The sequence below is a fragment of the Amblyomma maculatum genome, chromosome 1, assembly GCF_055883805.1.
Source record: "Amblyomma maculatum isolate TAMU_Amacu chromosome 1, ASM5588380v1, whole genome shotgun sequence".
NCBI classification, from domain to species: domain Eukaryota; kingdom Metazoa; phylum Arthropoda; class Arachnida; order Ixodida; family Ixodidae; genus Amblyomma; species Amblyomma maculatum.
In genome coordinates, this window is record NC_139344.1 from 179,793,065 (window position 1) to 179,819,413 (window position 26,349).

Here is a 26,349-nt window from a genome sequence, read left to right on the forward strand (position 1 = left end):
ATGGCCCCCCCCAACCCATTTGATATGCGGCAGATCTACCCGCTGCTGCAGCAGGTTTCGCGGCAAGTTGCTTGCCACTAGCGGCATGTTGCGCACATTTTCCCGCGGTGTGTTTGTACCTACTGACCTGAACTACATATTGCGCTGTTGACCGTACACCTATGACGTGCGCGCAATGGCAAGTGCATTGAAACACAAATGCCATCTAATGCCACCTTTCATTAGGCAGACTACATAGTTTGTTTTGCTTTTATGAGCTTTGTGTTGACCGCATCAGCCAGCTAACCAATTGCAATTGCGCGTCGTTTGGGATGGTAGTAGCGGGTTTTTACGCATTTCTATCATGGTCTCTCCTCTGCTCCCAAAACGTACGCTCGTCAAGTGCGCCATTGTGTAGTGAAGCCTCACGCGATGCAGGCTGCTTGTGAAGGGTGCGGCCGCTACCATGGATGAGTGCTTGGCACTCTGCCAAGTTCGACCCCCCTCCTCCCCGACCCTCCATCATTAGTCCTAAGACCCAATTTCTAAAGGTATCGCACCGTGATGTTATTAAACAAGTTATTAACCAAAGGATCATTCAGGCTTTTGTAAAGGCTACTTACCATGAATCATATCGACACAATCGACCAGGGTATTGAAAAATGTTCAGAATATGACCAACTCCTGTGCATAGCATTATATTAGGAAAAAGCATTTGACTCAGTTGAAATCTCAGCAGTCTTGCAGGCATTGCAAAAGCAGCATGCAGACAAGTCATATGTGAAAGTGCTGGAAGATGTCTCTAGTGATTGTACAGCAGCCACAGTAATCCATAAAAAAGTAATAAAATTCACATAGGAAAGGTTGTTAGGTAAGGAGGCGCAATCTTTCTCATAGTATTCAGTACTTGCTTGGAGAAATTGTTCAGAGAGCTGGATTGAGAACAGTTATAGAGAAGGGCTGATGGAGAACACCTCAATAATCTGCTATTTGCTTACATTGCCTTGCTTAATAACTCAGCGGATAAATTACAAAGGATGCTTAATGACTTCCACAAGCAAGGCAGAAATATAGGTTTAGAACTTAATATGTGGAAGGCCAAGGTAATTTTCAATACTCTCGGATATACCGTTCAGTAGCTGGAGTGGTAGTGGCGCACATTTCCCCATGGGGTTTCTTATTGCAATTAGAGGAGCCTCAGTATGTGTTACACCTTCTGCACATGCTATCGATCACAGCCGTGATGTTTGCAGTGAGGGCTTGTGCCATGGCAGACGGCACTTAGCAACCAGTGAGGCAAAAGGGAAGCATGCCATGAAATAGCGAGGAACTGCAATTGCTCCAGAGCGAGAGGGGAAGAGCACCAGCACTCTAGGCATATGCAGATGCATCAGCAGCGCTTGAAAAGCCCTGCGAGGCAAGTTTATTGCCTCCACTTCGCCTGTGATTCACCTAAGTGTTCTTGCCGTGCCCGCACTTTGCGCGTCCTCTTTCGACTTGCTGACCATATGCTAGTTAGTGGCTGCTCCACCATACCAACTGCCTTCTGGATTGGAGAAAGGTGGCAGTCTGTCGCACTAAGAGTTCGAGAAAAAATGCCGGCCAGTTCCGCTACCTGACCGGCTTGGTCAGCCATGCAGCGCTATGGTGACTAGAAGGAGAGGTGTCAACATCAGTGCGCCGGAGAGGGAGCGAGAATTCATCCAGATGCGACAACGCTACTGTCAGCTCCGAGACCCCCCCCCACGCATAGCAGCCACTTTCTGGAAGTTGCAGCTATTTCCCGTGCGGATTACAACAAAGGCTAGTTGGCACAGTTTTCTGACGGCTCGCAGCAAAGCGTGTATTGGCACTGAAAACTATGTTTGAACTTGCTTCCCTGTATATTAGTGCCGCTGGCACCCCGAAGCTTTTGAAGGTAGCGAATCAAATGACTTGCCCTGAGCTTGTCACCAAAACAATGTCCGTGCAGTTTTTGCTTTAATGTCGCAGTTTTCTTCATGACGTCTCAATTCAGGTAGAAGCATAAGCAGTCGTACTTGAACGCTTTATTTTGACGACTTGCATACGCAGAATAAAAACTACCTAAAATTAAAGTATTCTCTGGAACAATTTGAGCTCTCCCTTCAAACTATAACGCAGTAGGTGAGCATCTCTATATATTTAAAGTTACTTGTTACAAGAAATTCTAGCTTATTGAAAGAAAAAAAAAGAGGTTCGTTCTTAGATCAGTGTACATGCAGTTTCACAAAGTTGTTGACTTCTAAATTTTGAAACTTATATCCTTATACATGTTCGATTGCACACCCGCTTGTAGCCTTTTTGTGCACTGCTTTCCTCTTCCCAGGCCTTCATTTCGTTGTTAAACTCGTTTACTTCCATTTTTTTTTATTGCCTTTCATATATCTTCATTTTTCTTTGTTTATAGCTGCCCGCTTTCTTCTCTGTCGTGCGTTTGCCGTGCCGCATGAAAATTGCAACCCTTTATTTATCTTCGCGGTCGGTCTTTTCACGGCGCCGCGTGCCTCCCACCAGCCCCTTTCTCCCTCCCTGGTAGGCAACACATTTTCCTTTTTTCCTGTGCAACTATTACCTCCTACTTGTTCCACCTTTCCTGAGCCAGTGTGTTGTTATTCAATAGCCAGTTTACCTGGTGTGTCCTTCGTTTCCATGTCCTTACTACCTCCAGCGGGTAGTCCAAATTTAATTCATTGGAACTGAATGCTGACTCAACTTTTCTTGTGGCTTCAGGTTACGCACTATAATCTGCATGGTCTGCAAGTGAAACAACGGAATATACCATTTTGGACTGTTCTTATAATAGAGTTACTGATAATCAGCTTTAGTCAGCGCTCGAACGCACTTTTTGCACATTTGACTTCTTCATACATCCTGTCTCCACACTGCCCTCTTTTCAAAGTGAGTGCTTTCCAAACCGAGTATTGGGTGCTTTCGGAATGCTAAAGCAAACTACGCCGAGTGAATCGTGCTTTGTTAGTCTGAATTCGTACGCCTCTCCAAGTTTTCTTCGGAGCGCAACACCTATGATATATTGCTTCCCTAAGGTGTTGCCCATGGCCAAAATGGGAAATAAAAGATGATTGCTAACAGTACTGAGCCCCGTTAACCAGCATAGTTGCAAAATGTTGCCACTAACAGCTTGGGACGACACACAAGCTAACAAGAACGTGCAGTGCGTGCGGAATCCACCCCGCCGTACAGCGCGCATACGCGGGTGTGCGGTGACGGCGGTCAGCAGGTGCTCTCGACGGATCTCGGTAGCGGCGTGCGCGCCGCCTCGCAGCGGCATGAAACACCAGCATGCCTCCGAACATGGCGTGACTGCGACGATGCTAACACCGGTCCTTCTAGCCACCATAGCAGTGCTGTGGGTGTTCACAGCTTTACATTCCAGAGCGAGACAGAAATTAGCATCTGCAAGTAAAAAAAAAATAAAAAAATTGCCCAGCCCACATCGCAGATCACAATGAGCTTTTCAGAGTGAGACAGTGAGAGTGCTAGCGAGTTAGATGCAAGTAGGAGCATGCACGTCGAGCCATACTACACGTGAGATAAGTCCCATGCTGCAACAAGGGGAGGGTGCTCGCACAAGGCACATGGAGATGTATGTCTCTTTTCGACACCTAAAAGAGTGGGAAGAATAGGAAGGGAAAGAAACAACTCTGCACTCATTTGCATAGTGGCTAGCTTGAAACACAGAGGTTGAAGGTCCAAAAGGCAATTGATCTGCTCTCTCAAGAGCTAATACATTTCCAAGACATGGCATGGCCTTGGCATCTCCCTTGCCTTGCTGTGTCTGCACAAGCCTGCAGCATGCACCAGTACCACTTTCATAGATCCTGAAGGCAGTGGGTTCTTGGAAAGTCGTCTTTGAACTGGGTCATCGATGACTGCAGGGTCGCTTGTGTACTACAGCTGAGAAAGGCAGCAGAGCAGTGGTCTGGGCTCTGCTCACAGCGATCGATGCATTAAGCTGCTGAGCTCAGTTCTCCCCATCTTTTGAGTTTTTACCTTCCTTGTGAAATAATGGCAAAGAGCTAAAGCTCTTATTCTGCAAATAGATGCAGATGCACCAAACAAAGACAAGTTGTATCAGCTCTTGTTTGAAACAGTGTCTGGCATCTCAGGTTTTTCTATTTCATTCTGCATCCTTAAGGATTGTGCACATGCTTGTTGCTAGGTTAAAGGCCCACTGTCCACCCTCCAGTTGAAAATATTTTCTTCCCCGGTGACTGTGAGACTTCCCCCCCGGAATGCAAGGCCGCAAAATGTTTTTGAAAAGAGTAATTATTAACGCAGTTACAGCCACCGCAATCACCCGATTCTGTCTTGTTTCGCTCCTCCCATTCCCTCGCAAAGGTTTTTCACTCTCCTGCCCGGTCATATAGCCTCCGCAAGACAAATTCCCCTTTCTCCTCCGTGTTTGGTGGGAGGTGGGGCGTGGTAGTCGTCGTGCGCGGAAAAAAAAAAAAAACGGGCGAAGGAGCGCGCGCCGCTGCATTCAGTCCCCTCGTGGTGAGGGAAAAGTGAGCCCATCCTTCACCCGGCAGACAGCGAGACGGACCAGTGGATGTCGTTTTTGACTACGTCAGCCTTGTGGCTCATAGAGAATGGGGAAGCTGTTTTCCCGACACGGAGGATGAGAGAGCTTTGATTTGTATTTTTGCTGCTTTGTGGCACGTGTATCACTGTAGCATTTTGCACAGACTATCTCCGGTACCTGATTGAAGCATTGGCCTCCTTTGCCTAAAAGGACCTTCCCTGGACTGTGGCCCTTTAAAAGAAAAAAATGTGAAAATTGGTGCACTTTTCATAGCGTGTGGTGTTCAGTTATTTTTTTTTTTTTTTTTTTTTTTGTAATTCTACAAAGTTGTATACTCCAGGACTCATTTTTTTGCCTTCTGACTTTGAAAGAAGCGCAGCTAGGCTAGGCTGCAGCATTAAAACATTTCCAGATCCAGTGCACAAGTGTAGGCCATCCTGACCGGTGTATTTTACATACTTTCAGCTACTTTGTAGGTTCTTAGTCTGTTGCTTTGCAGCTATTACTAGGGATAGAGGGCTGAATATTTGTGAAATTCACAAGGGAGTTAATAGTAAGCACCATGATGGCACAGTTGTGTTTAGTGAGGGTTTCCTTACCCTCAAACATGTACAGTCTTTAAGTATACGGCCCAAGGATTTTTGTTCCAAGACCAGCAACGAGGCTCGTAAAGCAACTCTAGCTTTCGAAATCTCATAGATGACAAATCTTTCCCTCATTTTCCTCTAGCTTCCATTCATATTCCAGTATTGCTGCCAGCAGCCGCGTTAGAGTGCTTAGAAGTGAACCTCTTGGGCTTTATACTTCTGACAAAGACTGTACATGGTACTTTGTTTGGACTAAAATTGTATTGTTTTGCAATACTTTTAGTTTCATGCAGTGTGCCTTTCTAGCATAACTGCCCTAACCAACCTTGCCTAATTGCCTTAAGTTCTCCAAGGTTGGGCAACTTCAGTCTCCAACACCAGTTTCAGAGCCATGGTGGTGCCTTTTTCAGTGTATCTGTCCACTAGCTGAACATTTTTCTTGAACTGGTGGGATCAAATTTCTACCCGGCACCCCATGTACTTGAAGAGGAGGCTGTCTTGCTAGATGCTAGACCATTGCTGCATTGACTGCGTGCATCTTGAAAATGAAAGAGATGTTGAGAACAACTCTATGGCTCTTTCTGGATATGCTGGTGCTTATCGGGCAGTAAACGATTATTTATTGCTGAAAAAATTGCTCTTGCTTATCGTCCTGTCACTCAGTTCAGACTAGTGCCATCTAGACCATAAAAGAAGAACGGAAATCTGAGCTAGTTGGTGCATTGCAAGATCAAAAAACAGCGCGGCTACTTGGGACAAACAGAGAAGGGAGAATAACGGACAAGCGCTGACTAACAACTGAAGTTTATTCGAAAAAAGCACAGGTAATATACACTTTTTTTCTTCAAGAACCAGGACGCATGCGCTCCCAAACAAGCATCAGTCTAATCATGGGAATCCAAATATACAATCTCAGTGTCATGCAGAAGCACCGATGGCGTGCTCACGCAACTATCCCCTTTTTTATGGATGTGATAGGCTTCCGATAACTCCCTGGTTAGTTGATCCTTATGCCTGTAGATTACATTAGTGTTGTTAAAAAGAGGTGTGCATAGTTTTTTATCAGGATATCTCTGATCATTATTTAAAGGGCAGTCCCTGTAGTGTAGGGCAAGGTTCGAAGATGGGGCATTTTTCAAAGATGCCTTATGTTGGCGTAGCCGGGTGTTGATACATTTACCTGTTTGGCCTATATACCTCCTTCCGCAGGAAAATTCTATGTCATACACCACGCCTTCAGCACATGGTACGAACTTAACCTGGTGGTTTATTTTACACGACCTCCTCTCGCTTTTTTGTTGATTCTTCATTCTTCTGTCCACTATGGCACATATCTTGGCAAGTTTTTTGGGGGCTGAAAATACTACATCAACACCATATCTTGATCCTATGTTCCTTAACCTATGCGACAACCGGTGTACGTACGGGATGACTGCGTACTTCTTTCTACTGCCCTGCTCCTGTGGCTGAGATCTATCTACCGACTTTAGTTTTCTTAAAATTTTTTTACAGGCAAGTGAGATTACCTGATCCGGATATGCCGCCAATCTTAATCTGTCAATCTGCTGTCCAAAACTACTAATCATTTCATGCTCACACGATTTTGAAAGGGCAGACCCCAAGCACGCGACAGCTATACCACATTTTACCAATTTTGAGTGGGCTGATTTGTAACTAAGTAACGGCTTCTCCGAACGCTGCCGGAAAGCCCAGCATACATGATCTAACTTTAATACTAACCTTAAATCTAAAAATTGCAACTCCTTGGCGCTCGGTACCTCAAAAGTAAACTTCAAACCCTGCCCGCAACTATCAAAGGAATGTTCAGCATTGACGTCCAAGATTTGTTTTATTCTCTTCCTCAGGATAGGCTCCTGCAGTATGTTAGAAATTGTATAACGATTGATAATGATGAAGAAGAGTTTATTTCGGCTTGTGGGGTGTCTGTTGAATCTTTTTTGGAACTGTTAATGTTTTATTTGCAGTCGACTTTTGTGGAATGGGAGGGTGCACTGTATGCTCAAAAAGCGGGGGTGTGCATTGGTTCAAAAGTAGCACCCGTACTAAGTAATATTTTTCTTTGCTATGTGGATAGGGCAATAAAAAGTAGCTTGGGGGTAGGTGTAAAACAGGTTTTTAGGTATGTTGATGATTATTTAATTTTTGTGCAGGGGGACTTAATGGGGCAGGCTGGTGAAATTTTGAGGGTCTTTGATAGTTGCGGGCAGGGTTTGAAGTTTACTTTTGAGGTACCGAGCGCCAAGGAGTTGCAATTTTTAGATTTAAGGTTAGTATTAAAGTTAGATCATGTATGCTGGGCTTTCCGGCAGCGTTCGGAGAAGCCGTTACTTAGTTACAAATCAGCCCACTCAAAATTGGTAAAATGTGGTATAGCTGTCGCGTGCTTGGGGTCTGCCCTTTCAAAATCGTGTGAGCATGAAATGATTAGTAGTTTTGGACAGCAGATTGACAGATTAAGATTGGCGGCATATCCGGATCAGGTAATCTCACTTGCCTGTAAAAAAAAAAATTTTAAGAAAACTAAAGTCGGTAGATAGATCTCAGCCACAGGAGCAGGGCAGTAGAAAGAAGTACGCAGTCATCCCGTACGTACACCGGTTGTCGCATAGGTTAAGGAACATAGGATCAAGATATGGTGTTGATGTAGTATTTTCAGCCCCCAAAAAACTTGCCAAGATATGTGCCATAGTGGACAGAAGAATGAAGAATCAACAAAAAAGCGAGAGGAGGTCGTGTAAAATAAACCACCAGGTTAAGTTCGTACCATGTGCTGAAGGCGTGGTGTATGACATAGAATTTTCCTGCGGAAGGAGGTATATAGGCCAAACAGGTAAATGTATCAACACCCGGCTACGCCAACATAAGGCATCTTTGAAAAATGCCCCATCTTCGAACCTTGCCCTACACTACAGGGACTGCCCTTTAAATAATGATCAGAGATATCCTGATAAAAAACTATGCACACCTCTTTTTAACAACACTAATGTAATCTACAGGCATAAGGATCAACTAACCAGGGAGTTATCGGAAGCCTATCACATCCATAAAAAAGGGGATAGTTGCGTGAGCACGCCATCGGTGCTTCTGCATGACACTGAGATTGTATATTTGGATTCCCATGATTAGACTGATGCTTGTTTGGGAGCGCATGCGTCCTGGTTCTTGAAGAAAAAAAGTGTATATTACCTGTGCTTTTTTCGAATAAACTTCAGTTGTTAGTCAGCGCTTGTCCGTTATTCTCCCTTCTCTGTTTGTCCCAAGTAGCCGCGCTGTTTTTTGATCTTACCATAAAAGAGTTAATCACCATTTTGTAGCGAATAAATGTGTAGCCTAGCATCTGGGATTTATACCCAAAAAAATTATTGGTGCTCTCGTATGTGGCTGATGGGGGCAACACCTGTATTTGTCTTTTCCAACTTGAAAAGGATCCATTTTTTGTGGAAAGGCGTCATTGTTATCAGAATGGCTTGCCATAGTTGCAGGCCATTTTAATTGGCCCTCATTGTCCCTTTAAATATTGTGTGGGTACAAACTGTGATCATTATATTCATTGTTCAACAGGGAAGGATATGGAAGAAAGAGCGAACATTCTTGTGACTGAAGTTTTTGACACTGAGCTTATAGGCGAAGGTGCCATTGAGACAATCACCCATGCGCTGAAGAAGCTTCTTGAGGTAGGGTTTTGTTGCCTCTTTGTCTTATTTTTCTTGTTGCCTTGTCAGTCTTTTGGTACCACATTTTTAGAAAAAATGTGATTGCTGATAAAGTAAGCAATTGTGACAGTTTCCGAACATCTGCTAATGGTAAACTTAGCATGGGTACTTTAGCACAAACAGTTAATAAAAAAAAAATTGAAATTCCTTGAATTACCTTCCAGTAATAGAACACCCATTGAAAATTTTCGTTGTTTTGCCAGTTTGGTAAACTTGTGCAGTGAGGACCTTACAGCAAGCTTCTGCATCTCGCATCTGATACTTGGACGTTGGTGCGAGAAATGTGTTGGGAAATACAATTATGAGGGCAGTAGTATGCAGAATATGTGTGCTCTTGTGAGCATAGTGAAAACTATAGGCTCTTGTCTGTATTGCTGTGATAGGTTGAGCATTACAAGGTCAGTATTAATACTACTGTTGTGTGCAGATGACCGATATTACATATTGCTGAGGGTTTGTATTCAACTCACTCTTGCATTGTGTTTAGTGCATGCGAAATTAGTGCCTTTTAGATGTTATAGTGTTGCGGCGATTGCGGTATTGCCATTGGCCTTTGAATATTTATGCGTGATGTAGCATTTGCAACATCTGTTTTTTGAGGAGGTGATTTCTTTGTGCTTAAAGGGACACTGCAGCACTTTTTGCAAAAATTGGGCTTTCAGCAGAAACCCACAGCTTGTCATGCTGCGAATTTGAATATCCAATTCAAACTAGGCAGAAAAAAGAAATAGCCTTTTTTCAGCAGCAATATGTAGCCCAATAAGCGAAGCATGGCTGCCGAGCTCTGCAATGAATGCGAGACATTGATGAAGCCATTGTGCTGGAGACCAAGTCAAATGTGCGCAGAATGTGGCTTGAGTCATAGCACATTTAGCAGACTCAAAGAGCCTTTCCCTTTTATCGTATGATCATATACGTTTCGTGAATTGACGGCTGACGTATGTTAAAAGCAAAACGGCAAATCCAACGCACCCATACTTTTATGAGAAAACGATTTTGTGAAATGTGTTTTCTTACAAGAGACTCGTCGTTTTCATTTATAACTTAATTTGCATTGCCAAACAAGACAGGACTATGTAAAATGACGAGGCAGCAACGGGTGCAACATCACAAGGCCATATATGAACAACTTCGATGATTGCTTTGCTTGGACGCATCGAAGGAAAGCTCTCTCTATGCGCTCCTTACCTGAATGTGCCTGTACTCAGCTGTGTGGTACACGCCCTATCTTCTAATAACGCCCCCGTAAGGGATCTACAAACATATCAGGCATGTGCTGTGCTGGAAAGGATCTCTCAAAGTCTTCACAACCTAGCTGCAACGCAACAGTGGGCTTTTCGTAATCATCTGCTCGTTCGCAGAGATCATCAGCGCGTGTTGCTGATGAGTTATCCATGTATAGCCCAGAAGCCGTTGCACGGAGCTATTGCGCAAAAAACAAAAACAAAAAATGTGAATACAACCATGCGCTGATGCTGTCTGCCCGTCTCATCACGATATTGCGCTCCATGAACGGATCGCAATCAATGCTAAACGCCACAGTTCACATACAAATGAGACCTGAATAGTCAGGAATTAATGGAACTACAAAATACAAGCCTTACCTCCCTTTTCTTCCTTTAATAGCCGCTGTTCTAGGAAATGGTGACTGACCCAAGTCGTTTGTGCAAGGAAATAGAAGGAACCGCTTAATGGTTCAGCCATGCCTTTTTGACAAAGCCCTATAGAAATCTCATTAGGAACAAACTACATGTAGTCACAGTCACGAAAATGCTTCAAATAGAATGTTTCCTTTGGTCGGCTTGAATTTATCTCTCTCCTCAGTAGCACCGCATTGCGCCACGAGCTTTTCACTTGATGGAAGATTGCATCGTCGCGTCCACAGATGTTTGTGCATTCGAACACATGCAGAGCTGTGTTGTATCAGGTGCACAACACTAAGTTGACGTGTTTTGAACGTAGCCTCCTTTATATACTCTCTGTGCCTGTCAACGCGCCGCGCGAACAATAGAGCGGCGCCGTCGGGTAAATTTGCGTGGCGTGGCCGCTTCCCTCGCTGAGGTCGCCATTGACGTAGGGGTCGAGGCGCTCGGGTACGAATGTCGGCGCGGGGCGGGAGCGCTATTATTCGCTTGCTGGATAACTGTTCCTAAGCATGAATCGTGCATATTCAGCATATTTACTTGTAAGGCCGACGTCCACTAAGCATAATAAGTGGTCATGATACTTGTTAAGCAATAACACCGATGCTATATGACATTTTATGTTAGGCAGTTTCAAGAAATTGCGCATGGCTCGAAAAACTGCATGACTGCTCCGCTAGCGCCAATGTTAATAGAAAGATTACAATGCTAGTCTACGCTGCAATAAAACAAAATTTAAGAAGAAAGGCACCAGCATTTATTTACATATTTCACAACAGCAATTGTCCTACAAGAGTACCATGTAGAAGTGCTGTGATGAATAGTTGCCACAAGTAGGGAAAAATGTTCACGGTGACTGCTGTCACTGATAGGACTTCAGAAGCCAGCTTAATCTACAGATGATTGGAACAACTGCATCGCAGCATGCCATTCAGATCTGTAAGGAGAACAATTTTGGTATCAGCTGTTACTTTCAATGATTCAGCGCGTATACAAACATTTTTTTTAACTGAAAAACAAAAAAAGACAAATATATGCGTTGCATCTTTCTGTTTCGATCACTCCAAAATAATCGTCACAATAGGCAAAGCTTGTGTTTTTATTTTTTCACAGAATTGCGCAGTTAGTGAAACAAAAAATACTGCGCTGGAGCACATGTAACATACCACACAGACGAGCTAACCAGGGAGGAAGTTAGCATCGCAGTCCAGAAAATACACGTGCACATTTAATATTATTATTACCTTACTGGGACGCGTAGTAAACACACTTCTGGTTCTGTCATTATTTTTCACAGGGCGGTTGGGTACGAGTTTTGCAGTTTTTTTTATGCTAGAGAGGGACAGCGATTTCAACTCACTTCAATGTAGTCATCTTCACAATAAGTAACTCTTGTGTTTCTATTTTATCACAAAGTTTGTAATTAGCGTATTCTGCAAAAAAAAAAAAAAAAAAAACACCTTCGCAGGAGCACATCTAACACACTACGCAGACGAGCTAGGCAGGGAAGCAATTAGCATTGCAGTCCAGAAAGCACAGGTGCACATCTAACATTACTATTGCAGTATTGACGCTTAATAAACGCAGTGTTTGGTGCTGTCACTATTTTTACAAGCCTCAAAGCAGCTTAACACTTCGCAGCGATCGCCGGAAGGACAAAGCAAAGCTGGCGTTTACCAGTTGGTGCACTGCTGTATTCCTGCAGCACCCGAAGGCAGATAAAAGTAGAAGCATGACCTTGCACACTGCAAAACAGGCCATGAAACAGCGAGAAAGAGGCAACGCATGGCTATCCGGACTGCTTTGTAACACGGCGCACCCGGCACTCGCCTGGCGAGGGTGACCCTACGTCGCTGTCGCCATCTCTCGGCAGCCAGCGGCGTAACTTGTCAACGGAGGAGGAGCGGCAGCGACGGCCGCGGAGTTGCCAGGCACAGAGTGTATAAAGGAGGCTATGGTTTTGAACATCCGCAACGCACGCAAGACTAGGATCAGCGCACGCCGAAAGCTCCCTCTGTTGGCTCTGAACGCCTGCGGCTCCTCACAGTAACGTCACGATGGACGGAGAAGCGAGGTTTCTCTCTCCGCTTTCCTCCTCTGTAGCAGTCGCGCGGGGAACGGGAAATTTGAACTGCGCGCTTTCAGTCAGCGATTGTGCAGGTGCTTTATGCATAATCTAAAAAATAACTTCACAGACATGATCAACAAATAATCTACTTCAACAATCTATAGTTTTGGCACATTTAAAAACTGCTGCGGTGTCCCTTTAAGTCAGTGAATACAAGCGCTGTTTTTTCGGGTACTATCTTATTGTTTATTACCGCGCCACGGTGGGGCAGTGGTTAAGGTGCTCGACTGTTGTGCCCAAGGATGTGGGATTGAATCTTGGGCAAGGTGGCCGCTTTTCAATGGAAGCGAAAAGCAAGGCATCCGTTCGCTATGCGATGTCAGTGTTCGTTAAAGAACCCCGAGTGGTTGAAATTTCCGAAGCCCTCCACTACGGCGTCTCTCATAGCCTGAGTTGCTTTGGGACGTTATACCTTGAGAGTGTTGACCACAACCACAGGGTAGGGGGCTGGCGGCCGTGACGGCAGTTGCTTGCAGTCTGTTCCGTGTGACTTCAGAGACTTGAAACTAAATACCTGTTAATTCTATGCCCAGTAATTCGAAAATATGGATAAGTATTTATGTCGGTGTAGTCCCAGCCGACACCTGTGAAAGGCAATGGCGTTGTACAGGCACTACGGATCTTGCACTGGTTAGGCCCCGTCCGGGTAAGATTGCATGGTTCTGTAAGGGAGCATCAAAAATTGAACCTGAAGTACATGTTGTACAGTTGAATATGCACCTCCGACATGCATGCAACGGCAAGTGCGAGGAAGCACAAATGGCCTCATCTCCGGTAATAGGCAGACTACTTTGTTTTAGGTTTAGCTATTATGAGCTTCGCGTTATCCGTGTAAGCCCTCGGCAACAGTGGTCGTTGGCCGTGCATCAGCCAGCTAATCGATCGCAATTTCGCATCGTTTTGGGCGGCAGTAGTGGGCTTTTATGCGCTATCATTGTGGTTGTTTTTCCGTTGCTCCCAAAATGCACGCTCGTCAAGTGCCGTTCAGGGCGTCATGCAGTGAAGCCTCACGCACGATGCAGGCTACTGGTGAAGGGGCACTGCCGCTGCCGATGCATTGCACCGTGAGGAATGCCGAGAAGGCTCGTACCGTTTTCGAGCACTTCTGCTTTGACATTCCCGGTAGTGTGCACGCATTAAAACATCGATTGCAATGTGAAGAATAGTCACCGAAGCACTGTTCTTGTCTAAAAAGCAGTCTATTATTGTTCAATTTTCCGTCAAATAGTAAATTTATCAGAATGAAAATGGCTCTTAGCTTTTCTTCTTTTTAGCTGGGTGTCTAGCAACTGAGAAAACCGGGAATCATCATGGAAAGTTTATGCTCCGGGAAATATCGGAATGTTCATAAAAAATTTTGCCATGTCAGGGAATATTGTACAATATATTCTACAGTGCATTTTCATTTTAATGTGGCGCAGAGTAAATATGTTATTTATGCAGTTTTTTTCTTTTTGTGCTGCCTCGATATACATATTACTTAGAAGCCATCGCATGGGTGAGCTGCCTTTATAGAAGGACCAGTACGCCCGTGAAGTGGGTACTCAATAAAGTATGCTGAAGGGCTGCGTGAGAATAGTGCGTGGCAGAAAGCAGGAATAATCGCGCCCGCAGCAGCCAGCGCAAAAGCGATCGCTGAGACTTGCTGCTATGGTCACTAGAAAATGCCACATGCGTGCATGCAGCCATATTGGATTGGCTCGGCTGTTTGCGGGGTGGGTTGCTCGTTTGCCCTTGCGCATGCTCTGAGGCTGGCATCAGTGTGCCTTTAATTTTCAGTAAACTTTTAACGTTTTAACGGCCATTAACACTAATGACAGCCTTTACACTACTTCAAATTGCTGAATATTATTACTATTAAATAGCTTTTTTTTTTCGTTATCATCATCAGCTACATTTTTGAGTCTTTTCACTCGTCGGGGAATTTGAATTGAAATAATTAACTTTTACTGTGTAACTGAATTGCACTCATCAATTTGCAGTGCTACAATCCAAAATCTGCTTCTGATGAAGGGCGATCAGTCTACTCCTACAGATTATAATTATAAAGCTAGCAAAGTCTGCTGCTGCAGAAGGACACTTTGTACTTTGGACACTACCTGAAAGCTTGGAAAGCTTTTATTCGCACCCCCCCTTGTGGCGCGAATAAAAAATCTTCCAATTTCTGGTCTCACCGGCAGGTATGCATCTGCTACCTTTAACTTGTGTGTAGAAACATTACCAGGTACATTATGCTGCTTGGTGCATGTACCTAGTGTTTCCAGGGCATGTTAGACATACCTTCCAACCCCCTCCAGTTCTTCTGGTAGACTCCTGGTTTGTGACCTGAATTTCTAATTGTACAACCACTGCCCTATATTACAATGCAGTAGATTATTCTACCCTATATCTACTGAAAAGTTGCCTGTGCCCATGCAAGAATTTTTTATGGGAAAACAGCACAGTGGAATCTGCAGCTGCATTGTGATCGCCAGTATTAGCATCAGCGACCGCACTAGCCCCATTGGCATCATCAGCTAAGCAGCCATCAAAGCCAAATCAAGCCAAAGCCAAAGTAGCTGCAACTGGTTGCATTTCATGTTTGCTGTTGCAGGGGCTTGCGTGTATGTGTAAGGTTAGCTAGACCTCCTATGTGCGGTGCACAGTGTAGTTAGAATCATTGTGTGATTGCAGTTATGGTGCTATCAAAGCTCATAAAAGATATATGTAGGAGTTTCTGCCATCTTATTATGAAATTCCATGCTTCATAACTGTAAGGAAATGCTAATATTTTGCATTTTGCACAACTTATGTATGCAACCAATCTCCAGCATCTTGGTGAAAGTCAGTCTTTCTGAACAATGCTTTGAGCAGAGCTACGCTGACAGATTTTTCCAAAGCTGCTCGTTTTACATTGCCTGTAAGTTTGGGCCAGCCCAACCCCTTACCTGGAATGCTTAGTCAAACATTGAACATGACCTCTCCCCTTTTCATTGACATAAAGATCTTGCCAAGTTGCCAGTTAGCGTGAGGTACCCAGGCAGCGCTGGAACTGTTGTGCCAAACTGCACCATATGGCAAATCTGCATGCTTTTACAAGTTGACTCTTTAATGAGGTGACATGGCTGGGCACTGATTTTTGGCAGGTTTTGTGATGTAATGAGACCATATGATACGATGAAGTAGGGAAAAGTGGCCAACCTTTTTTTCTTACTTGAGGTGAAAGGGTGGGATGGTAATCAATCTTTTAATATCCTTGGATCCTGAATTGGGCATGCTACTCCATGGCCTCGAAGGCACATTCGTATGTATGTTAAATGCCTTTTCAAATAACATGGTAGCTTATGACTGTACTCTACATGATTGGATTGGGAACCACAAGGAGAGCCACAGATGGTAGCCTATAATGCTGCCGCTTCATATCCTCAAAGTCTGACCTTGAGTCTCCCTTATAAAATTTATCCACTTTATGTGAAAAAGGTAATAGGGAAACTGTGGTGAGAATGAAACCAATACTGAAGCCAATGCATTCAAACAAGCACCTTCATGGTTCTACCACGACAGTGCCCTAAAAATAGTTCTATGGAAGTACCCAAAATTTTGGATAGTATGTTTAATACAAAGGAACCTGAACCTTCCTCGTAGCCAAGCCTTCATATAACATGTATAGCAGAACTCTGGCATTAAGGGAGTTGAAAGTGTGATCAAATAAAGCAAATTTCAAGCTAGAAAAAGAGCCATGTTAAATTTATTCTCCGTGCATTCGTAGTGCGACGCAGTAGCGGGGGCTCCTTTTCACAGACTGCCCTGCCACTTTTTGAGGATGCTTTTCTACATGGACTCAGAGGTAAAGCGTCCTCAAAACGCGGTGGGTCAGCGAACTCATTGGGGCAGGCTTGCTCTAAGTCAGTACGTTCACCAGCCACATGTCGATGGCAGTACAGTCATCAAATGCTGGTTGCTGCCTGTCGTCTGTAGACTGTAAATACTGCGCGCAATTCAGTCAAGCATCAGGATGGGCACAAATGCTGACACTCCGCCATGTGGTAATTGGAAATTTATGTATGGGGATATTTTCTATAGAATTTATATTTTCGGACGTTTTCGCAGTGCCTAGTGAGTCTGCAAATCCATTGTTGGTTATGAGCAGATTAATTTATCAGTGCTGGAAGAAGTGGTCCAGTGTGTATGTTCCCTGAACACTCTTTGTAAGCATGGACTTAGGATCGCGGCCTTCACATTATCCAAATGCAAAGCCATGTTTTGCTCTAAACTCCTGAGGAACATCTGTGGAGCGTCAGCTGCTGCGGTGGCCATCAACTTGTGAGACTCGGCATTGCCGAGAAATCGAGGATTAGCAGGCGCAGCGAGCCAAGCTATGCCGTGAAGCAACTTCTCACTTCACGGGAGTGCAGACGATGCCACACTTGCAGCCGTCAGCCGGGACAGCTCTTTTCGCACAGAAATTTGTCTGAAAGGAATGAAAATGTTCTGATTGGTAGCTTACTTTTTATTTTCAACAAAATCTCTTCGCTATATCCGCTGAGACACCTTTATTTACTTTAAGACCAGGGTCGTTCCACTTCCGGTTCTGGTGTTTCTACCAATCAGATGATTCGAAGTCGGGGAGATAACGACACTTTTACTAGCGACACAAACTCGAAATATGGGTTCAGACCCAAATTATATTGGAAATGCAAATATGAGAGTGGGAAATTTAAATCCCTTTATTATACCCGCTAGTTCCCTTTAAGTGGCCTGATTATAACCAGGCTAGACTGTAGTAGTTATATGCTCTGGAAAAAAAAAATTGACGTAAGTGTGAAAGCCAAGGGCACAGTGAGATAATGGTTTTGCTGGATTAAGTAGCATGATGGTGTTTATTGACTTTTCTCCACCCCCTTAGATAAGGCTTATGATGAAGCATGACATGACATGGCTCATCATGACTAATTTTGTGGTCTGCTGGGATAGTGCAGTTGTTAGGGCATTCGACTACTGTACCCAAGGATGCAGGATTGAATCGTGGCTGCGGTAGCAGGTTTCGATGGCTTTCGATGGAAGCGAAAAGCAAGGCGCCTATGTGCTGTATGATGTCGGTGCACGTTAAAGAACCCCAGGTGGTCGAAATTCGCAGAGCCCTCCACTACAGCATCAATCATAGCCTGAGTTGCTTTGGGACGTTAAACCCCAAAATCGAAACGTCCTGCCCCTGTGGTGCAGTGGTTAAGATGCCCGACTACTGTGCCGGAGTACCGGGCTCGATCCCGATAACTGGTGGCTGCATTTTGATGGAGGCAAAACGGAGTGGCATCCGTGTGCTGTGCGATGTCAATGCACTTTAAAGAACCCCAGGTGGTCAAAATTTCCGGAGTCCTCCACTACGGTGTCTCTCATAGCCTGAGTTGCTCTGGGACGTTAAACCCTACAAACCAGCCAACCAACCAACCAACCAGCCATAACACAAACCCTAATTTTGTGGTAGTTGCTATGTATAGAAGCCATGGTAGCAGGATGTTGGGAGTCGTGACCAGTCATGACAAGTCATGTCAGTCACCAGATTTAAAGGGACATTATGAAGCCACGCTCTTAAAAAGCTTTAACGGACTGTGAATACAAACCAGGCTAGGCATTGTCTGGGTGTCTCTTAAACTTAGATGGAATATGTGACATTTTTGCTAAGTAACAGTTTTGTATGGTGCTCTTGATAGTGTAGTGGGCTGCAGTGGTAGGCATGAAACTGAATAGTTTATCATCCAAGGGCCTTGAAACAATAGCTTGGGATTCTTGACTGCTGTTATGATGACACTGGTTGGATACCAGTCGTAGCGGCTGCATATTGATGGAGACAAAGCGCTAAACGCCCGTGTACTGTGTGTTGTCAGTGCATGTTACAAGAATTCCAGGTTGTCTAAATTATTACTGAGCCCTCTGCTACGGGATCATTTGTAGCCCATGTTGCTTTGGGACATTAAACTTCATATGCCATGCTATCTTCCTAGGGCACCAACCTAACCTAAACACTGAATTTTGATCATTATGGAAGCTTATGTGAGTGTTTGAACACTTGATTGTGAAGCTTAGAGTGAATTCGGTAATCAACAGCAGCTATATCTGCTCAGAAAATGAAAAGGAAGGATTTTGAGTGATGCAAAAGGTTGGGCTTGTTGGTGATTCATCTTAAACTTGGCCCCAGTGTAGAAGAATGAGAACAAAAAGACGCACAGGACAGCCCCTGGGTGACCTATATGCCTCTTTTTGTGCTCCTCGTCTACTCTGCGCTAGTCCCATAGTTGGGAAGGGTCATTAGATGGTGCATTCTTTTTAGGGCTGAGCATGGCAAGTATTGCAATAAACAAATGAAAATTAAATTGCCATACATTCATCTAATTCAAAATCGTCTGGCTCTTCACATATACGGATCACGCGTACTGAATGCTTAAATCGTAGCTGACATTAATAATGGCAGTTGTATGGGAAAGGTAGTGCAACTATAGAAGATAGTTTGCATGTTTAGCCTATCACTCTCTTTTGTTCTCTTTGCAGCCATCGTGTATTGTGGTGCCACATGCCGCAACAATATATGCCCAAGTTGTGCATTCATCTTTCTTAAGAAGGCATCACACATTGGGTTCTATCTGCATGAGTCCTGGACTGGAAATCATACCCCCTCGATGTGTGCAAACTTGCACTGGGACATCGGCTGTACATGATATTCAGTTGAGCCAGCTACCAGAATCTGACTTTGTTCGTATTACGACACCAGTTCCAGTATTTAGGTGAGTAAATGTTTTGTGTGTCATGAATTTGCATGTTTATGCTTTAAAAACTTGCTGAATTTCTGTTTTTCTCTATGTCCAATGGCAAACAGACCAGACGTACTCGATGCCTTTTGTGTTTTGATTCTATGGTTGATGTGGATGTTGATGGCATGAAAATTTGTGTTGACAGTGAAGGACTAGGTGATGTCATTGCTTTCTGTGGTTTCTGCCCACAGAACATGTCCGCCGCAGTTGTGAGTAATTGAGAAGTGGTAGAAGTTAATGAATGGTGTCATTGGATAAAGGGTGACGTAATGTTCTGTCCGAAAACAAAATTAGACCAATAAGTTAGTGAGGTAAATAATTAGAATAACTGGTTCACAGAAAAGGAAAGGCACAGTATCTGTCACACTTGTTTTGTCGACACCTGAACCGCGCAGTAAGGGAAGAGAGGAAGGTGGGAGTAAAAGTACCAAACACTAAAATGGGTAAACAAGAAGTGATTTAATGTGACGTAGAGGATGTGACGTCATGCAACCGGAAGTAGAGCCGAAAAAGGGCATAAGAAGGGATTGGCACGCAGTTTGAAAGTACCAGACTAAAATGGGCAAACAGACTTGAATTAAGCAACTAGAAGCAATCAGAAGCAACCAACAGCAGCATCATCCATGCTTTCATATTACTCCAATGCAGACTCTGCAGTGCTCTTTAATTTTTATTGGCTACTCCATGTTCCTTAAGGGGGGACACGGGTCTTGCGGACCAAAAAATCGCGAAAAAATCACTTTTTAGAAAATGTGATTTGCGAAATCAGTAGCTCTTTATCTACCTATCTGCTAAGTTTTTCATCTCTAGGGTCGGTATTTTAGCCACAATGCCAATTTATATAATCGATGTCGCCCAAATTTGGGCCGAAAACGACCCCCGAAACAACCATTTTCCGCGAGGCGTAGCTCCCATTTTGTGCGCGGCACCGTAGCCATCTTGGTCTCATTCGAAAGAGCCGCCTTTCGTCTTCAAATTGCCGCCTCTGCTGTTTACATTCGCCCATTGGTCGCATAAAAAATAGCAAAAAAGAAAACGTGGCATTTGCAATCCCATTGGCTTTCGGGGTGCACGTGACGATAAGGCGTCCCCGCATTGGTGGAGCTGGCTGACGGCGTCTGCTCGGCGCGCCCGAGCCGCGGGGAGACGGCGGAGACGTGACGCCGGCCGCGCTTGGTTCCGAACCGCGAGGTGCGTTCATGGCAAGAATTTGTGAAAAAAGTGAAAAAAAATAGTTGAATAATCATCTCAAGTGATGCCCTGCCCCGGCTGTGCGCGCTCAGGCCGACGGAAATCGTGCGCCGAACGATCGTGTGTACGAGCCTGAAGTAGGCCTAGTGTGTTCCCCAGCACGGGGGACTGCTACTGCCAGCGGTCGCACCCGCCGCGACAGTGATAACGCAGGCCGCAGATGAGCAGAAAGATAAGCTCAAAACAGGAAAAGCTTGAACTCGCGCCAACTCCAGCAACGAAGCGGTAGACGGATTGTGTTCGTAACGATGACGGCAGCGCGGCGGACAGTCCGCTTGGCGATGCGGAGTTCACGATCGTCAGAACAGTTTGCCGAGATTGGCGAAGCGTAAAACATACGGCGGCGATATTGGCATTTAAAAAAGTGAACGGGGATAAGGAATCGCCGTCAAACTTATTCTCCAATGCGTAAACTGCGGGACACGTCGTCTTCGTAGAGCTCGCCGCGCGTTTGCGCCGATCGGACCTCGTTCATAGTCCTTAGGGAATTCACTTGCTTCCAGTGCAATGCAGAGCACTGGGAAGCAGCAAACAGCTCCAGATTACATTTCTTTTCCGCAATAAACGTTCCTCACCGCGGTCTTGATGCGAGGACGTAGCAAAACGACGTACGTAAAAAAAAAAAAAAAAAGAAAGAAAGAGTGACAACTGAATGTGCTGCAACTGCAAATCAAAATGAAAGAGGCGACACTTGGACGTTGGAAAGCAAAGAGACTACATACCTGGAGGTTTATAGCCATTTTAAATTGTAAACGTGTGCATTGCACCAGTGAATGTCTGAGAACAGAGAGGAAGCGTGCTTCCTCTGCAGCTTTTCAGACTGCAGCAAAACGAAAGCAGAAGGGCAAACCCAATGCAGATTACTGTCCAGGAGCCTTCTAGGCCACAGTGGCCTGCATTTCTACAGTTTTTGTTTGATTAAATTAGTGTTTGACATTGCAATTCGTTTTTTCCATTTTTCTCAAAATGAAAATTTTGCCTACCCTTCTATTTTGCGGGTGGCATTGTGACTCTCCTACTCGTTAGATTGTAATGATTTTTTTTTTACTGGCTCGTGAGTGTTAAAGGAACACAATAAAGCTATTATACAAGGTCTCAACTGCATGAAAAATTTTTAAACATAAGAAGATGTAGAAAGGGGGTGGTTGCACTTGTGAAGCTGAAACTTAAAACTTCCATAACTTTGGCTTGTAGTAAGGCAGGAGCGCAAAACTTGCTTTATTGTGTTCCTTAGACATTCAGGAACAGATCCATGTGCATTTTAGCAATTTCCCTTCTGTAGATATTTTTACAAGCTTCCCGCAAGTCTGGAACAGCAAAGTTGCTGTAACTACTCAGCAAATTTATGTAGAAGAAAACTAACAACATATTTGAAACCAGCACAAGAATTTACATAAACCCTGCAAATTTCATACTGACAGGACAAATATTAAGAAAATTTTGCTCAAGACCCATGTCCCCCCTTAAGGTTGTAAAGGAATAAAGGCAGGGGTATGCGAATATTCATAATTTTGAATGTGAATAAAATATGTTTGTTATTGGATTCATATTCGAAAAACTGATACTCGGAATTTTCGAATATTCGAAAATTTCCGAATACACTGAAAAATTTTCGAAGTCTGCGCGCTTCACCACGATGCTTGACCGCATTGAAGTGTGCATTGAAGTATCCTAAAAACGGGGCTTGGCCATTTTGTGAAAGAGGCCTTCTTGCACTAAGCAAAGCACTTGACGAACCTGGAAAAGAAACGTCATTCACACTTCGGTTTCATCCCAGCTGCAGACAGCCATCATGCAGGGGTTCAACAGATACAATTACTCCTATGCAAATGATTGAAACGTGACATTCTAGATGCCGACCAAAAACACACAAAAAGAAAAACACATGACGTTTCGGCTCCCATACGGGAGCCTTGTTCACAGTAAAAAATGATAAGCGAAGGCATGAGCTATGTATGTTTAAAAAGAGGGCGCAGGGAGCATGCGTAAGCAATTGTCAGATTGCCACAGTTACGGTTTAAGGTGTGACTGGTCGTTTGTATGGTCAAAGATTCCAGGTGAAGGCGAGGGAATTTTTTTCTTTCAGTTGCAAGGACATCTACCTTGCTCCAGTCGATAACATGCTGTTTTGATACGTAGGGTTCGGTTGTCCTGCAACGGTTGTCCACAATGTTTCATCCTACAGCCCTAACAACGCCGAACTCTGTTGTAAGGCCTCATAGTTGTCGATAGAAGGCTGTCAGCAGAAGGTTGTCAGCAGAGGTGTCATGCTTTCGAGAGCGAGAGTTAAAAATAAATTAATAAACCTTGTCTCCACCGGGAATCAACCCTGCATGCCTTGGATCCTCAGCATAGAACTTTTATCAACTGCGCCACGGCTCAGATCGTGAAGTGCTCTTCATAATTGGTCTTGTCTGCTATGAAGATGATAGCGGGACTCCGCAGTTAACAGATACTGCGCCTTTTCTTTCCTGCAAACAAATTACAGAACGTCGGTGAACTTTGATGTTTTCAATGAAATGCTGGTTATGTTTGACAAGGGGCGTGCGATGTACCGTCACGCCAGGTCAAGACGTCAACAAGCGATTCATGCATTTACGAAGCTGACTCCGCCGGGCATCCGATCCAGGTGTCCATGCGGCGCCTTTTGCCGCTTCCTCGAACGCTGCACCACACAGCAAACAGAAGCAGACCCAAATGTCTAGGAAGCGTTAGTAAAGCAGGCATCAGTGGCATTTGATATTGATTTACAGGATAAAAAAGGCACAGTATCTGTCACAATTCTCTTCGGATACATGTACCACGCCGTGAAGGAAGAGGGAAAGGTGGGAGTGAAAGGAGAGAGGGAGATAGAGGCGCCCTAGTGGAGGGCTACATTCCACTGCGTTTTAATGGCCTTCGCCTCATCGCACTTTAGGGGTGCAAACTTAGTGCCCTATAGAATTTTAAATCTTGGCCTAAACTTCAACTGTGGACCCACCCTTAATGCTAAAAACCTGGTGTGTGCTGTGGAGAACGCTGCTAAACTAGTGGATGTCGCGTGTCGAGATTATGCAAGGACTCGTGCTATCAGCGTACTCTCCAAGTATGGGCCCAGGGTGGTTCCTGTCTCCTCTGACTGCGAAACAGCGTCAAGCTGTTAAGAGCCTTCGCAATAGTTAGGACCTCGTCATATTTCCAGTCGACAAAGGCAACACCACTGTCCTTTTGGACCGAGCAGACTATGTAAGCCGTATGCAGAACCTAATTGATGATGACGCCACCTACTGCCGACTTGACAGGGACCCAACCGCAAAGTTGCAGCGCGATTTACAGGAAGTTCTTATCGATGTCTTCAGTTTAATCCCTCCGTCTCATAGGCCACTCTACCTCAGGCTGCTGTGCACCAATGGTTCGGCCCCCGCTCTCTACGGCCTTCCCAAGATGCACAAGACTGGTATGCCGATGCGTCCCATTGTAGACTAAAGTCACTGGAACTCTGAAAGTACCGCAATCAGCGGGCAGCGCGTGGGCAACATTGTGTTGTTGTTGCCAGGAATGGTCCAGCGCGACGAACGTGACGTCTGCTAGACGAGCAAAGCTCCGCTATAGCTCGTGATGTCTCCCCTGCAAAGGCGTCGTTGATTGATTTTGCATGGAAAATAAGGAATGGTAGTATTAAAGAATGAAATCTTACATGGGACTAGGGTTTACGAAAGCATTTAAAGCGTTGCACGACTTCTGCGCAGCCACGATCGTGTACTTCACTCCTCGGGCGTTCGCGCACAGCAAGATGCAAGTTTAAGCTCGTTCTATATGTAGCACTTCGTTTGTTGCAGCGCAGGTTATTCTGCTTTATATAGCCGAAACGAGTAGTTCTAAAAGGCTTGCAAATGCATGTTTTTGAGACCAGGCAAACTGTTTATAGCAGTCATAGATGCCGCATTCACGTGAGAGCGTGCCTGAAATGTGATGTGTATAGAAAGTTATTCTCTTAGCGCTTGCTGTCTCATTCCCGTCGTACTTCCCTTCGTCTTGTCGCGCTCTAGTCGGAGTGACATGTTATACGGCTCCAACCACGCTGGCGCGGCGTGAGGCCAATCCTCTGAATTCGCGACTAGATGGCCGCCCAATGAAACCTTTTCGCGACTACTTACAAGGGGTGGAGGAAATGTGGAAAGGCGCCGCTAAATAGCAAAGAATTAAAGTGCAGCGGTGGTGTAGTGGTAGAACATCCGCCTCGCGTGTAAGAGGACCGGGGCTCAAATCCTGGTGCCGCACAATTCTCCACCGGAAAAAAAACAACAAAAAAATCAGCGTATCGATGGAATTGCATAAACAGGTTTGGGGTGCTACCTGATGCCGGTGAATACCTCCGGCAACGCACTCCCTCACCAGAACAGGAGTTGGCCACCCTGGTGCAGTAATTGGCCGCAACCGCTCATGTTTAATTCCATAAAACCCCGGCCCTCAGTCACCAGCGGCTGCGGAACAACTGACCATGGCGGCGGTCAGACCTGTGACGCAGCAGGGGGTGGTAAGAATTTCTGGCTCCGCTGGACAGGCCGCCAGCGGAAACTGACCCTGGCAATGTTTAACGCCAGAACCTTAGCTAGTGAAGCTAGTTTAGCAGTGCTGTTAGAGGATCTAGAGGGTACGAAATGGGATGTCATAGGGCTTAGTGAGGTTAGGAGGCCGAATAGGCATATACTGTACTGAAGGATGGGCATGCGCTGTGTTATCGAGGTTTACCGGAGAGGCGAGAACTAGGAGTAGGTTTCCTTGTCAATAAGTAAATAAGTATATAGCGGGTAATATAGATGAATTCTGTAGTATTAATGAAAGGGTGGCAGGCATCACAATTAGGCTTAATAAGCGGTATGAACTGATGGTTGTACAGGCCTATGCACCTACATTTAGTTACGATGACCAGGCAGTTGAAAGCTTCTATGAAGATGTAGAATCGGCAATTCAAAAAGTAAAGGCGCAGTATACTGCACTAATGGGTGACTTCAATGACAAGGTCGGAAAAAAGCAGGCAGGAGACCAGGCAGTAGGTGACTATGGCATTGATTTTAAGAATAGCAGGGGGGAGTTACTAGTTGAGTTTGCAGAGCGTAATAAGTTAAGAATCATGAATACATTCTTCAGCAAACGGAAGAACCGGAAATGGACTTGGAAAAGTCTTAACGGGGAGACTAAAAACGAAATCGACTTCATACTGTGTTCAACCCCGCGCCATTATGCAAGATGTAGAGGTAATCGGGAAAGTCCGATGCAGTGACCACAGGATGGTGAGATCCTGAATTAGCCTAAACCTGAAGAAGGAACACAACAGATTAGTAAGAAAGAAACCCATCAACGAATTAGCAATGAGGGGGAGGGCAGAAGAGCTCAGGATCTCGCTACAGAATAGATATTCAGCTCTAACCGAGGATGGCAACATTACCCTAGAAGCAATGAACAATAATTTCACAGATATCATTACTGAGTGTACTGTAGAAGTAGGCGGTAGGATAATTAGAGAGGATACCAGTAAGCTGTCTAGGGAAAAGAAAGATTTGATTAAGAAACGCCAGAGTATGATAGCTTCCATTCCAACAGACCAGATAGAATTGGCCGAGATATCAAAGCTAATCAATAAGCGCAAGGTGGCCGATATAAGGAAGTACAACATAGAGAAAATTGAGCATGCTGTA

The 26,349-nt window shown here is 44.7% G+C and overlaps 1 protein-coding gene across 3 annotated transcripts in view; it reads left to right on the forward strand.

Annotated features, from left to right (window-relative positions):
- Positions 1 to 26,349, forward strand: part of LOC146205019 (protein arginine N-methyltransferase 7-like) — a 166,473-nt gene that overhangs the window by 4,907 nt on the left and 135,217 nt on the right. For all 3 annotated transcript variants that reach the window (XM_084589689.1, XM_084589690.1, XM_084589688.1), the window contains exons 6-7: positions 8,713 to 8,825; positions 19,161 to 19,393. In XM_084589689.1, coding sequence (XP_084445815.1) covers positions 8,713 to 8,825; positions 19,161 to 19,393 — 346 coding nt within the window. The remainder of the gene's footprint in view (positions 1 to 8,712; positions 8,826 to 19,160; positions 19,394 to 26,349) is intronic.